Source organism: Kogia breviceps, chromosome 11, assembly GCF_026419965.1.
Source record: "Kogia breviceps isolate mKogBre1 chromosome 11, mKogBre1 haplotype 1, whole genome shotgun sequence".
NCBI lineage: Eukaryota > Metazoa > Chordata > Mammalia > Artiodactyla > Physeteridae > Kogia > Kogia breviceps.
Genome location: NC_081320.1, coordinates 924,687 through 939,759, shown reverse-complemented (window position 1 = coordinate 939,759; position 15,073 = coordinate 924,687). Strand labels below are relative to the sequence as shown.

At 39.4% G+C, this 15,073-nt stretch overlaps 1 protein-coding gene across 2 annotated transcripts in view; it reads right to left on the bottom strand.

Annotated features, from left to right (window-relative positions):
• The window catches only part of LOC131765129 (E3 SUMO-protein ligase RanBP2), a 49,652-nt gene that overhangs the window by 17,988 nt on the left and 16,591 nt on the right, over positions 1 to 15,073 (bottom strand). For both annotated transcript variants that reach the window (XM_059078576.2, XM_059078578.2), the window contains exons 8-19: positions 14,182 to 14,269; positions 11,855 to 12,064; positions 10,646 to 10,827; positions 10,383 to 10,558; positions 10,102 to 10,225; positions 9,259 to 9,420; positions 8,855 to 8,992; positions 8,632 to 8,778; positions 7,446 to 7,625; positions 7,275 to 7,358; positions 4,273 to 4,408; positions 661 to 755 (exon numbers count right to left, since the gene is read on the bottom strand). In XM_059078576.2, the coding sequence (XP_058934559.1) occupies positions 661 to 755; positions 4,273 to 4,408; positions 7,275 to 7,358; positions 7,446 to 7,625; positions 8,632 to 8,778; positions 8,855 to 8,992; positions 9,259 to 9,420; positions 10,102 to 10,225; positions 10,383 to 10,558; positions 10,646 to 10,827; positions 11,855 to 12,064; positions 14,182 to 14,269 (1,722 nt within the window). The remainder of the gene's footprint in view (positions 1 to 660; positions 756 to 4,272; positions 4,409 to 7,274; positions 7,359 to 7,445; positions 7,626 to 8,631; positions 8,779 to 8,854; positions 8,993 to 9,258; positions 9,421 to 10,101; positions 10,226 to 10,382; positions 10,559 to 10,645; positions 10,828 to 11,854; positions 12,065 to 14,181; positions 14,270 to 15,073) is intronic.

Below are 15,073 nucleotides of genomic sequence, written 5' to 3'. Positions count from 1 at the left end.
CTAATGACAGCACCTTAAAAACCTAATTCTCCTACAATAGATCCATAGAATAAATACCTTCCTCACTCCTAAACAAGGTGTCCAATGATGTTAACAATGATGATGATGACAATGAGGACTAACATTTGTTAACGTGCCAACTGGGCACAGTTCTAAGCACTGTACATATATTATCTCATCTTAATATCCTCGAACACGCTATGAGTTAAGGCATTATTATCCTCATTTTACATATGAGGCAACTAATGCATAGAGAAGTTAAGAACTGAAAAGCCAGGGCCTAGAGGCACCCAAGCCCGGTGTCTTTGCCCGGCTCTGCTGGATGCCAGTCTCTGTGGACACTTGGTCACAGCGCCCCAGGCCTGCAAGTTACACACAGCGCTCCAGTGAGGACATCACAGTCCTGCTTCTGTCACGACCGAATGACGAAGGACCCACCACCACCCCAATTTAAAAATATTCTAGATGTTCACACTTATTGTAACATAGAAATTAACTAACTGAGAAACATACTTCTAAATCTGGAGAGAAATTCAAAATATCTGTTATCTGGTGGGACTTTTAAGTTTTAATGCTGAACTACTTCTTGAATTTCTCTGTAGGAAGCCTGGACAATTAAAAAGGAGATACTTATAAATGTATAAATTATTCCTTTGTTACCTTTGTGGGAGTAACATTAGCTGCTGGTCTGAGTAGATACTGGGAATTATATGCTGGTGACTGACTATAATACATTGAATGGCCAGTAGTTGCAACTAAAAAAAAAAAAAGAAAAGAAAAGAAAAAAAAAGAAAGAAAACACTGTTAAAAAAAGTCTATGCTGCAGTTAGGACTATCTAGGCAAGAACTATAAATACAAAAGCAGTAGAAATCAAAAAGAGATTTAACTACATAGATATTTTTTTTAAACTTCTAGACATCAAAACACATCACCATAAAGATTATCCAATGACAAACTAGGAGTCACTGCTAGGTGTGACACAGGAGCGAGGGCAGCAGTGGGGTGCTCGGCAAGAGCAGCCCCCACAACAAGCACCACAGGGAGCCAAGGCGAGCGGTGGGGCCGCTCCCTGAGAAAGAGGGGCACTGCGGGAAGGCACAGTCGTGCCGCGTCAGAAACACAGGGGATACACTAGCCACAGGAAGGGCTTAAGGAACCAAAACGCACATGATGGCCTCAGGGCCACATTTTTGAAGTGAGCCTTGAAAATCTGCAGAATGACAAGGCGGCATTTTTTAAACTCAAGCTGAGAACGTTCAGGTCAAAAATCACCCAACAAATTCATGCAAAGGATCTCACAAGTAACACAAAACGTGTTCCCTGGCTTAATAAAAAGGGCACGGCATGACTGACACTCATGCTGGTGTCCAAACTTTCTGCTCCATCTGTTTTGTGTGTGTGTTATCAGGAAACCAGCAACTAGAAGACACTCATGTTCATGGTAAAAACAACCAAAAATCATTTGCTTGATCTGTTTTAAGAAAGTTTTACCAGAAAACAAAACAACTTAAAGATCATTTATACCTTTACACAGAAGAGGAAGCAGAAATTGTGACCCAAGAGGTGCTGGGCAGCTGATTGTGGAAAGCCCTGAAAAAGACCCAGTAAAGGCGAGCCAGGCTGTCTGTCCTCTGTGCAGTTACCAGAGAAACAGAGCCACTGCAGAGGCCCAAGCCCGAGTGTGGAAAACTAACGGGCTGCCTGATGACGGCTACCATGACATATTCTGGGGAGAAAACAGGCAAAGAACACAGAACAAGATGATGGATATAAGCCAAGAATCATAAAGTCTGAAACTTAACTGGTGACTTTATCAGGGATAGTGAAAAAAAGTACTAAAAACATCCTATAGAAAAAAGGCACCCAATGAACAGATAACTCATGAAATATAAAGGATTTTAAAGTGTTAAGCATGCCCAGTACTGAAAAAACAAAAACTTAAAAGCTGGTATTATTTCTGTTTTTAAAAATAGGCAAGTTTTTGTTTGTTTGTTTGTTTGGGTTTTTTTTTGTGGTACGCGGGCCTCTCACTGTTGTGGCCTCTCCCGTTGCGGAGCACAGGCTCCGGACGCGCAGGCTCAGAGGCCACGGCTCATGGGCCCAGCCGCTCCGCGGCATGTGGGATCTTCCCGGACCGGGGCACAAACCCCCATCCCCTGCATCGGCAGGCGGACTCTCAACCACTGCGCCACCAGGGAAGCCCTAGGCAAGGTTTTTATAAACTGGTAATAGCAAATACTTGGCAAGAGTGCAAAGAGACAGGCACTACCAGATACTGGTGGTGAGAGTATAAAACCAGCACAGCTTCTCAGGAAAGCAATTTCCCAACACAAGAAATTTTACAAAACCCTAAAATCCTACGACTGTGTTCACAGCATTATTTACAATAGCAACAACTGTAAATTTAAAAATAAGGGAATAAAATCTGCAGAGCTTCCACATGATGGATACCTTGTATTCATTAACAGTACTGTCAAAAAAATGTTGAGTAGTAAACTGCTCAGAACTTAAATATTTAAAAACAGGCTACTCATCTCCATACAATGTGATAAAGTTCTCTAATATACAGAGAGGACCAGAAGGAAATGTTCCAAAATGTTAGCAGAACTCTGTGTGATATGGTTAGTGTTTAGTTTTCTTTACACTGGTCAGTTCTTCTGACTACTTCTTTATTATAAGCTTATTAATTGTTTTTTAATCATCTTCTTTTAAAAAGACAAGGACCATCTTGGCACATCTGCACTTTCATTAAGAAAAACAGTCTGTGAACACAGGAATGGGAATCAGGAGACCTGAGCTCTCCTCTCAGGGCCACAAAACTGCCTGTGACTTTGTCAAGTAGCCACTTGGGGTCTCCATTTTTCTCACTGGTAAAATGAGGATGTGCTGCTTCTACCCATTTCATAGAGTAACTGCAAGAATAAAATGAGACAATGTGAACGTTATACTTATATGTGTGTGTAACAACCAGAAGACCTGTTATGCCTGTACAAAGAAGAAAACAGAACTTGTGACCCACAGGTGCCAAATGATGACTCCACAGAGCACTCGGAGAGCCCAGGAGAAAGCCAGTCAGCTTGCCTATCTTCTGTAGTCAAGGCTCTACACAGTGCACAGGGTTTAGGTAAACAATGTTTAAACCCTGACTTCTCATATATTTATCTATGACTTACATACGACACTTAGTGAGTCTGACTTCACAAAGATTTTTCTATTACTTTGCGTGCACTTGGAGGACACAGTTACGAGAGGACCGTGAGTCTGCCTTAAGTATGGCCCTATGGACCATCACACGAATGTTTGAAACTAGGCCACACCATTCTGAATCTTGTTTTGAATTAAAACCAATTAATCTTATTACCAAACATTTCAGGAATCTGTCTCGTGAAAGAAACCTATTTTCCCCATCACTCTGGCTGCCTGGGGACAAGTGGCGTTAAAGTTATAGCACCAGAGTTTGAACCCTGGCTCTACCAATAACTATCTGTACAATAATGGGTAAGTTACCTAACCCTTCCAAACCCATTTCCTCATCTAAAAAATGTGGATTCATAATGATATCCACCACTCTGGGTCACTGTCATTAAAGAAAATTACATACACAAGCACCTTGGCACACAGACAACCACAGGAGACACAGTCCGTACCCTTTGGTTCATTAGGTGTTTAATGCATATTCTAAGTAAATGCCGAACGCACACCCCACACGCACAAATGCTCACAATAATCATGTGATGCAAAGTATTCGTTCCAGGTTTCAAACAACCTGGCTCAGAGAGGTGAGAGAGCACAACCTAAAAATCCAGTATGCTCTTAGCTCCACACTCTTTCCTTCTATATATGACCATAGTATTTCAAAATAAAAGGTTTCCCATGAGGGTCATACCTCTCAGTATGTCATCAAAATAATTCCCAAGACGTTTAAGTTCTTAATTAGGCATCTCTCAATCAATAACGCTGTCAGTTAACATTTTTTCAGTCATAAGGCATAGTTCCAACTCAGTCTCAGCTCCTCTGAGATGTGCATTAAAAGGTTCTTTAAGCCTCTAGCCTTTATATAAACAGGATCAGATAAAGCTTGTTTTGTTTCTGCTTAGAGGTATAGAAATCTTGGTAATACCGAATACAGCTTAAGTAACATATAGGCAGACATAGACAGACATGTATATAAATAAATGTATACAGACAAGGTGATTTCACAAGTTACCTGTTCAAAGGAGGAGAAAGTACAGACTTCACTAATACCTGGGAGTATCCAGTTGCCAACTCACCTGTTAGTGGGGCCCCATGAAAATTCTGTGACCCCTGATATCCATCAGGCACTGAATCTGGTCCATAATTCTCTGTAGGCCAACGATGAGGGGACCCTGAGTTACCGCTATTTAGTTTCAACTCCTGCATTTCTTTCTGTTGGAAGAGGAAACAATTTTAAGCAATTATATCACGGCAGATACAGAGCTAGAGCAAACTTAATACTTGATGATGCCTTTTAAGAGATTCTATACTCCAGTAGGATCTGAGTACCAGGTGCTGATAGAAAACATGATTCTTAATTTGTCAAAGCTTGTTATTTGCTCCCATTCTTTCACTCCTTAGTACCATTACCTAATTCATTCATTCTAGAGTCAGCTCTAACCTAAACAATGGTCTCATCTCCCTTTCCATTCTGCACTGGCTTAATCTTTCTGAAGTTCAGCTCTAGCCAAGACACTTACCTGCTCAGAAACACAAGTGCCTCCCAAATGAACGTCTTTCTTCGACACTGCCGGTGCCCAGCAGCATCGCCCCGAACGCCCTTCCAGCGCCTCACTGCGGCTGCTCTGCTGCTCTTCAGTCCACCTGGACTGCTCCACACCCCACATTCCCTCCCAGACTAGCTTCCCACTCAGCCGCATACGCGGTGCCAAACACTGCCAACCTCTCAAGGTAAAGCGCAAAAGCTCTACTGGGAAAGGGAAAACTACTAACATTTGCTCGGAATATATTAGCTATAGTATTCTGTATATATTATGTATATACACTGTATACAATGATACATTCCAGACAATTTACTTACGCTCTTAGCTCTTAATTCTTACCAAGTTCCAAACCGGCAGACATAGTGTGTTCCAATGACAACTAGTGGTCAGCAATCAGATCCATCATTTTGTAGACAACCAAATGACAACGCCCTCCCCAACCCCAGAACCTACAAAGCAGGCCTTTTCAGGAATAGTAAAATTAACAAATGAGGTCAGAGACAAATCCAGAATGTCTGCTCTCTTCTTCTAGAAGTGTTTTAGAGCGAATTCTCTGGCAGTCCAGTGGTTAAGACTCAGTGCTTTCACTGCCGTGGCCCTGGGGTTTAATCCCTGGTCGGAGAACCAAGATCCCACAAACTGCACAGTGCGGCCAAAAAAACAAAAGTGTTTTAGGAAAAGAAATTTCCTGAAAACCGTAACTCTTTTTTTTTTTTAATTTTTTTTTTGTGTGTGTGTGATATGCGGGCCTCCCATCATCGTGGCCTCTCCCTTTGCGGAGCACAGGCTCCGGACGCACAGGCCCAGCGGCCATGGCTCACGGGTTTATCCGCCCTGTGGCATGTGGGATCCTCCCAGACCGGGGCACGAACCCACGTCCCCCGCATCGGCAGGCAGACTCACAACCAGTGCGCCACCAGGGAAGCCCAACCGTAACTCCTGAGGTGAAAAATAACTTGAATTTTTTTCACCTACTGTGTCTAGTCCAGATGCTACACATCCAAAAATAAGCAACTGATGGAATCAACTGGAAAACTTTACTGGTCACTACTGGTATCTGGACCATAGATTTAAATATGCGATTAAAGCTATAAACATAATTTAAAAAATTCAAACAACTAGAACATATGATGAAAACCAGTTTCAACAATTCTCACTCACTTTACAGATGAGAAGCCAAACAGACAGAAAGATAAGGAACTCCCTGACCCAAGATCATTCATCAATGGCAGTTAGTACTAGAACTCAGCTTTCTAGGCACATGGACTAGTCCTCCACTACTAGTGCTTCCAAGAATACAATGTTGGGTACCAGAAACCTACAAGGTAAGTATGTAATATCATAACAGGCCATGATTATAGAAAATTAACATACAAAATCTTTGTGCAGGGACTTCCCTGGTGACACAGTGGTTAAGAATCCACCTGCCGATGTGGAGGACATGGGTTTGATCCCTGGTCCGGGGAGATGCCACATGCCGTGGAGCGGCTAGGCCCGTGTGCCACAACTACTGAGCCTGTGCTCTAGAGCCCCTGAGCCACAATTATTGAAGCCCATGCGCCCTAGAGCCCGCGCGCTGCAACTATCGAGCCCATGAACCTTAACTACTGAAGCCCGTGTGCTCCGGGGCCTGTGTGCTGCAACTACTGAGACCGAGTGCTGCAACTACTGAAGCCGACACATCTAGAACCTATGCTCCGCAATAAAAGAAGCCACTGCAATGAGAAGCCCGCGCACCACAACGAAGAGTAGCCCCTGCTCACCACAACTAGAGAAAGCCCAAGCGCAGCAACGAAGACCCAACACAGCCAAAAATAAGTTTAAAAATTAAAACAAAAAAACTGTGCAAATTCAAAAGTGCAAAAAACACAAATAGTATTGTCTCACAAATTGCTGACACCAGTGCAATAGTCATACACATACCAATACTTCCTTGCTGTAACTTCAGAAGTATGAATGATTTAGTTCTTGTCAATGAGTGTGAAACAACTTACCTGTACTTCCAATTTCAAAGAAGTAAAGCTCCTTTGAGTGTTATAGTTAAGGTCACTTCCATAAAGTTAAAATAAAATCATGTTCACATAACTATTTCTTTACATAATTAAGTCAAATTCATATGAAATATTAAAAAGATAAAGAGACTTTTTGAAGTTTAGACCACTTGTGAAGTCTTAGCTATAAATTTCACATACACAACCAGTCAGTCTGAGACAAACTCACAGACCAAGGTATACAGAGTATATTTCACTAGTTCAATTCAATCACCTGGGAACCTCCTCTATGCCAGAAACAAGGTTATGTTTCGGATATAGGAGTCGCTACCTTTGAAAGGTTCATATCTAGTGGAGGACGCAGACACTTAAGTAGTTTCAAAAATATGCTAAATGTCAAGACGAAAGCACGTAAAACACAGTATGATTCTACAGTCACATGGCAAAGGAACATTTTGAACAGTTTTAGAAATAAGTGAGAAAGTGGGCAAGGAAGGAATCTAGAATAAGAGAGGCACAGTTTAGAGAAATCAAGTGATTTACCTTAATGGCCTCTACTTGTTGGCAGATCATTTTCAATAAAGAATTTTGATCTTCTGCCCATGGAGGTGGTGTTTTGGGAGAATACTGAAAAAATAACAACAAAAAAGTACTTAAAACATTTAGAACAGAAACATATTCCACAGTGGAGTGACTCATTTCTTCCCCACTTACCTTATAACTTTTATTTGGTGACAGAGAGTATTTGGTGGGAGACGGTGTAGAATGTTTTATTTCTGAATCTGCATTTCGCAAAGAACCATTTCTATAAAGAGGCCCTCCTTCACTGAAGTCATCGAGCTCCTGCATGACTAAATTAAGCATCTCTTTTACAGAGTCCAGGGGCACAGGCAACTAAAAACAAAAGGCATGAATCAATGGCTTTAGCCTGCAAAATTACCAAAGTAAGAACTCTCTCTAAAATAAACACAGATTTTTTCTTACTAATTTACATTTTTCACTTTTATGTAACAAGCACATTATACTTCATGTAACAACAAACATGAAACTGCTGTGTAATCAAAGGCTTCCAACCCTCAAGTCCGTGCTGTTTCTATCCCTCCTGTTAGCCACAGTAATGGCAGAGCAATGTTAACTGGGGAAGCTTTTCCACATGAACAAAATAAGTTACTGACATTTACTAACTGATTTTGAATATGAGGAGAAACACAGATGTTGGAATGCACCAAACATAAATCCTAATCCAAGAGCAGCAACACAAGCTAATCAACAAAACAGGTGGAAGGTTGAATGTAGTTAAGGTTAATACCATCGTAACAGCCTCAAACTGCTGACAGCTGGGAAAAGGTAGTCACATCAGATGGTCAAGATGAGAGAAACACTCTCAAGTAGTCAGCCACCACTTTTGATTTCAGTGATGTGCTTAACTGCAAAGTCCATGCAGAACTAGTCCTTAGGTGGCAATACTGGTTGATTTCATTGCCAAGATAACAAAAATAAATGCGTGCCTTGGAACCTTTTCTAATTCCCTAACAAGCATTTCTTGTAAGAGTATAAACTTGCAAGAGGGAAGAGATATGGGAACATATGTATATGTATAAACTGATTCTCTTTGTTGTAAAGGAGAAACTAACACACTATTGTAAAAACAGTTATACTCAAATAAAGATGTTTAAAAAAAAAAAAAAAAAGAGTATAAACTTAAATGCCCAAGTTTAAAAAAAACACACACCCCACCCCCCCAAACCTAAGGCAAAGCAATACTAATTAAATATTTAAACACCCTCCCTTTTGCGCATTAATAAGGCACCACTAAGCATTTTTGAAATTACCAAAATATAAAACCAAGGCAAAAGTACTTATCAAAATAGTAAGAAAGTATAAACAACCTGCAACTTACTTTCTTAACCACTGAGAGATCTGAATCACTGTCATCTAAAATCTTTATCAGGTAATCTCTGGTCTTTCTCAGGTAATTTTTGCATTCTTCTTGTTCTTCAGAAGAAAGCGCATCATTTTCAATGTCTTCTGCTTTTCTGTGAAAAATCTATACACAGAGTGCTTTTATGAAACAATTATGTTTTAAAACAAAAACCTTTTAATTCAAGTACCACACTACTTACCAGTGCAAGATTCCAATAAGAAATGACATTATTAATAGATTCAAAAGCAGCCACAGCATCGTCTATATTTCCATTAACTGCATCCAATATAGCACATGTTATGTGTGCTTCCTCTTCATATTCACCCATTTCAGATGCCTAAACGTATTGGATAACTTTTAGTCAAATTGCCTCTACCCAGAATATCAAACCCAAATGTTTTCCCAAAGATTTGATACGATCTAATGAGATTAGCATCTCAGTACTCTTCTGCCATACTGTATTTGTGACAGCTAGTGGACTTAGAAAACAAGATTTCCATGAAATAGCCAAGCAACAGATTTAAGCAGTTTATACTTCCATTTCTTTGTTTATAAACTGGAAATCGACATTTCCAGTTAGTTCACAAAGGGATCCTCCATTACCTGAATGTCTGCACTATGAAAATGTTTAAACAGAGGGTCAATAGGTTCAGGGATACTGCTCTTCTTTTTGAGTATCTTCAACAATGGCAAAACCTTCTTCCAGTAATGAACACTTCTGCCTATGTATTCTCGTTGATCATAAAAAGAATTAAGACCACTGCCCTAGAAAATACAAAGTTAGAAGAGACACAAACGATCAAATCCAAAAATTCATTTATAGATGGTCTGAACAACTGGTTAAAATTTCAAATCAAGGCAAAACAGAATCTCAAAAGTCATATGCTCACCTTTCCAAATACTGGAATAACTAACCACTTTAATACCAGTGATCATTCTAGAACCAACTTTTACACACTTTCAATGACACTAACTAATCAGGCAGTCCACTTGATTTTTTTGAAGTTGCTATTTTTAGATAGCCGACATCTGCCACTCTTATAGGTGCCACAGTTTGGTCAAAGGTCTAAACTAATCTAATCTTGCCACAGAACAGACCTCAACTACTTAGCAAGAGATCTATAATGCCCTTACCTACGGAGCCTTGTGCCACCAAACACGTAAAAGAATCTTCAGGCTGGACAATATTTATCATAAGGTAATTGTAAGTAGTAACAACAATGGCTAATACGTATGTAACATTTACTGTGCCAGGCACTCTTCTAAGCACTTACATATTTACTAAACTAACTACTGTGTGGCAAGATTAAGAAAATACATTTCACCCGACATAATATGAATAAGCTGCTACTCTTCTTAAAACTGAAAGGCTTTCAACGTAAAGTCTGTGATTTTAAAAAATGACAGTAATGTTCTTAAAAACTGCTTCCACTTCAGTGAACTCACCGTTTTCTGGAGGCACTTTGCCCAGTGCACAAGTAGAGCAGGCTGAAGGCCGTGTTTTTCCTGGCCCCTTAGAGTGTTTATATCATGCTGAACTAGAAGTCGCAATTTTGCTGAGGTTCCAGGTCTAAAAAAGTTTTATTTAAAAAAATTGATTTATAAACATGCATGCAGTTTAACACTTACACGTATGTTAATCATCACATGATAATTAAAAATGAAAACTTCACATGAGAATTAAAGTCCCTAGGCAAAAGGTCAAAGGAGTAGTTTTGACCACTTACATTGCTTTTCTGTGGATTAGGTTACCAACTGCATCCCACCAAGATTTCTGTCTTTCTGTGAAAAGCTGTTTACACACAGGAAGTGGCAAACACAGAGGCTGATAGAAGCTGTAGTGAGAATTACACTTCTCCTTTAATTGTAAGTGGCTGGTATATATTACTCCAAGTAGAAATACCTGTTTTATTTAAAGAAAAATCCATTTAAGTAGAAAAAAAAATCAAACAATACTCATAATATTTAAGTGGTTAAAATCTCTGCTTACTTCAAGATCTAAAATACATATTGATTCAGGTGCATTTGTTTCAAGTCTTGAGGTTTCCTGGGGCAAGTGATGAAAAAGCTGTTTTAGCCATTTTCTAATTGCAGGTAAGGCAGGCAATGAATTCCACTGTAAGCCAAGCCAGGTGAGGTGCTGAAGACTACCATTATGTGCTCGAATGGCACCTGAAATACAAAAAAAAAAAAAAATGTTGGCTTGAGGTTTTGGAAATCTTGCGTCCCATCAGTTTTGCCAACATAAACAACTGACTCATGTTAAATGTACCTTAACTTTATAACTGCTTTTCTCTATCAGAGCACAGGAGAAATCTATGATAAGCAAAGTCTTATGTTCTTATTAAAAGTATTCAAACTCCATCTAGGAACTCTAATAAAGACAGTTATGATGGAAAACATTCTTTTGAAGTCCATCTAAGAAGAAAAAAGAGCCTCGCTAGAACTCAATAAAACAAAATCTACTGATAGAGGTAAAATAAAGAATAGCCACCCAGTAAGAAATCTTGAAACAATAGATTTTCCTTTCAGTAAAGAAATATTAAAACAATGGGATACCACTACATCAGTCCATTAGGATAATAAATAGATCTTTTCCTCTACAAGAAATTCAATACCAAAAAAGTTATGGGCTTCAGAAAGCATAAAGAGGTACAAGTTTTCTTGTAATATGGCAATCTGCAAGAGACTTAAACAGGTTCATCAACTTTATCCCAGTAATTCTGTTTCTAGGAATCTCTACGGAAAAAATTGAAATGGAGGCACTTTAAAGTTTTCATCAGTATTTTAATATAAGTGAAAAAACTGCAAACATCTTCGATACCCAACAATAAAAAGTGGCAAACAAATTATGGCTACTTCACTAAAAAGATCATATTGCCACTAAAAATGGTATTCAGAGAGACAGGATGAGAAAGAATTCATGAGACTAATCATGTGTGCAGTTATAAACAACTATTTACAAGAAAAACATATGCCACCACTATGGCTACCTCAATCCCTCATACGACCCCAACCCTTCAAAAACCCTGCAAGGAATACAGGAAAATATTAAGTCATTATTTCTGGGTAATGAGATTATGGGCAATTTATTCCCCTTGTTGCTATTATCTGTCTCCTAGTATAATGCTGCTATTATCCGTCTCCCAGTATAAAAGGATTAAAATGCAAAATGTCTCCTCAGAAAGATATAACTTACCAACATCATATCGAGCCAAATCCTCAGGATCTGGTGCTTGTACATCAAGGTTTCCAATATCATCGCTACCAAGGAAAGATCTATCCTTAGGTGACTGACTAGAAAAGAGAGCATCATATAAAGCAGACTGCCCACTTTCATTGGCAAAGGATTCTACAACCTCTTTTAAAAAGTCTTGCTTGTCACGACTTAGGTTTAGCAGCATATGCCCTGAAAAACAAATTATTTCCATCATTTAAAAAATACAGATTGTTTTTATTCATCTCTCTCAACAGTTTCATTCACACACCCTAAGGGGAAATAACATGACTATCTCAGACCCAGCCCTCCAGCCCAACAACCACAGCTGGACCCAAAAGGGTGCTGATGCGAAAAACGAACAGAATACACGTGTAACAGTATCTGTATCTACGTGCTAGAATAAAAGGAAAGAAAAAAATGTCTGCAAAAAATACCAAAAGGATTTCCATTTTAGATGGAAATGTGTGGGATTCAAGTGGCCACAGGAGGACAGGACCAAGCTCAAATTTTCTGACCTGATAAACCTGACTTCTAAACCTGGCTAGTCAGAATCATCCTTTAAAAAGCTTAAAAAATTTCTTTTATTTCCAGGCCTCACTCGCAGAGATTCTGATTCCACAGATTTGGGGTGAAGAATCTATTTCAAAAACGCTCCTTGGATGAAGTTCTAGGTCACATTACAACATGGATGCACCTTGAAAACACTATGCTAAGTGAAAGGAGACAGTCACCCAAACACCACACTTTGTATGATTCAATTTATATGAACTGTCCAGAACAGAGAGATATAGAGAGACAGAAAATTAGTGGTTGCCTAGGACGAGGGGGGGGTCTGGAGGGAAATGGGGAGTGACTGCTAATGGGTATGAGGTGATGAAAATATCCTAAAATTGTGGTGATGATTGCACAACTCCATGAACATTCTAAAAAACCACTAAACTGTACATTTTAAATGGGTGAATAATATCATATGTGAATTTTACATAATCAAGCCATTTAAAAAAAAAAAACATGGAGCAATTCTGCTGGTCAGTCAGGTTTGGTTACCACCAGACCATTATCTCTCTGAAAATTTGCAAAGACAAACCCAGTAAGGCCCAGATCAAAGACAGTAAAACAAGTTCATTTTACAAACTGTGCAAAGGTAGAAGGGACACCTAAGGAAAAAACAGAAGGTCACTTCTTCAAGGACTCAAAGTCTGTCTCTCACAAAAAAGTAAGCTGTGGGACAGAGGGGCCTTGATCAACAGTCTACCCACAGACAACTGCTTATAGCTACTCTGATTTACGACCACTTCTTAATGCTTAACAAAGTCCTTTCAACTTTATATGAAAACTGCTTCTTATAGAAACATTTCCCCATGGAGTCTTCAGTTCACTGCTTGATTCACTGCCTGCATGAACACCTGCAAGTTTCTGCCTTAACAAAGCCAGATAGTCTGTAACAGACCTTTAGGATCCACCCCAAATAGTCAAAACTGGGAATAAATATAAAAATTCCAAGAGCCTAACAGAATGTGAATATATACCTTCTATCTCTGTTACTATGATGTCAGTTCCTTAAGAGAGAGATCCAGAACTTTTTCATCTTTATATCCCCCATAGTAATGTCTTATAAGCAACTGGTGAGTAACTTATTCTTAGTTCAGAAAGTGCTTTAAAATATTTTGGATGGAGGGACTTCCCTGGTGGCACAGTGGTTGAGAATCCGCCTGCCAACGCAGGGGACAAGGGTTTAATCCCAGGTCTGGGAAGATCCCACATGCCGCGGAGCAACTAAGCCAGTGTGACACAACTACTAAGGCCTCACGCCACAACTACTGAAGCCCACGTGCTCTAGGGCCCACATGCCACAACTACCGAGACTGTGTGCTGCAACTCCTGAAGCCCACGCGCCTAGAGCCCGTGCTCTGCAACAAGAGAAGCCACCACAATGAGAAGCCCACGCACCACAACGAAGAGTAGCCCCCGCCTGTCACAACTAGAGAAAGCAAAAAATAATTTTTAAAACTTTTTTTTTACAGGAAAAAAAATAATCTGGATGGAGGCTCTAGCAGCTAGATTAAGCGGGGGGCGGAGGGTAAGGAGTTTCTCTACCCGGGAGCAAACAGTATTTGTTCCCTTTAAAGAATATATAATTTCTTATCACTCTTTCTGTATCTCGCTCCCTAATCCAGTATGGCAAAGAGAAACAAATGATTATGACAAATTATCTCCTGGACAGAGAGAAGATAGTATCATAAGATGTGTTCAAACAGAAATTTTCTTTTCTTTTTAAAATAAAATCAGTTAAACATGACTATTACCTGATTGGCTCAGACGATCACAGGCCATCATTTCCAGTAGATTTTGTCCAGCTTCTCCTTTTATAAATTTAATCTTTGGTCTTGGAACCTGATTTTAGAATCAAAAATCTTAATTTAGTGATGCATTTTTAATAGTAAGATGTTCCTTTCTATTACACTGTACTTTTTTGATAAAGAATAAACAGTTAGCCAATGTTAAACAGAGTTGGAAATCTAACTGCAAAACACTCGGAACCAAGGAATTTAGATAATCTATTAAAGATGCCTATGAAGAACACTTCTGAGAAATTACTTTCTACTAAAAGCACATTCACGTTACAGTTGGGGAAACAGGAGTACTTGGTTAGAGACCTTTTCTACCCTGCATAAACAGAACTGAGAGCGGCGGAAGAGATGACAGCTCTCCATGACCTGGCACGAGTGGGCCCATACTTGGAAATGCCACACTGTGGACAGCACATTTCCAGAGAATAATCTGAGATACCACTGGTATAACTGGGACAACCAAGAGAGTAAAAGGGCTCCAAGCCATATCCTATGAAGAAGAGCTGAAACAATTATGAATAAACAGAATGGTGAAAAGACGACAGCTGCCTTCAGATATTAGGAAAATTATCTTGTAAAAGAAGGGCTAGACTTTTTAATAGCACCAAAAGAAAAAAACACCACCAATGGATAGCAGCTTGAGAAATATTTTTACTCCATACATGGAAGCACCAAGAACCAAATTATCCAAAAACGCAACAGGCTATCTTGAAAAGCAGCAAATGTCCATCGCTGAAAATGTTCAGTTCCAGACAATGAACACTTACTGGAGATATCCTAAAACTTAACTATATGGATGGTAGGTGTAACTGCTGTTAAAACTCTAATGACTTTCTTAAATTGGTAG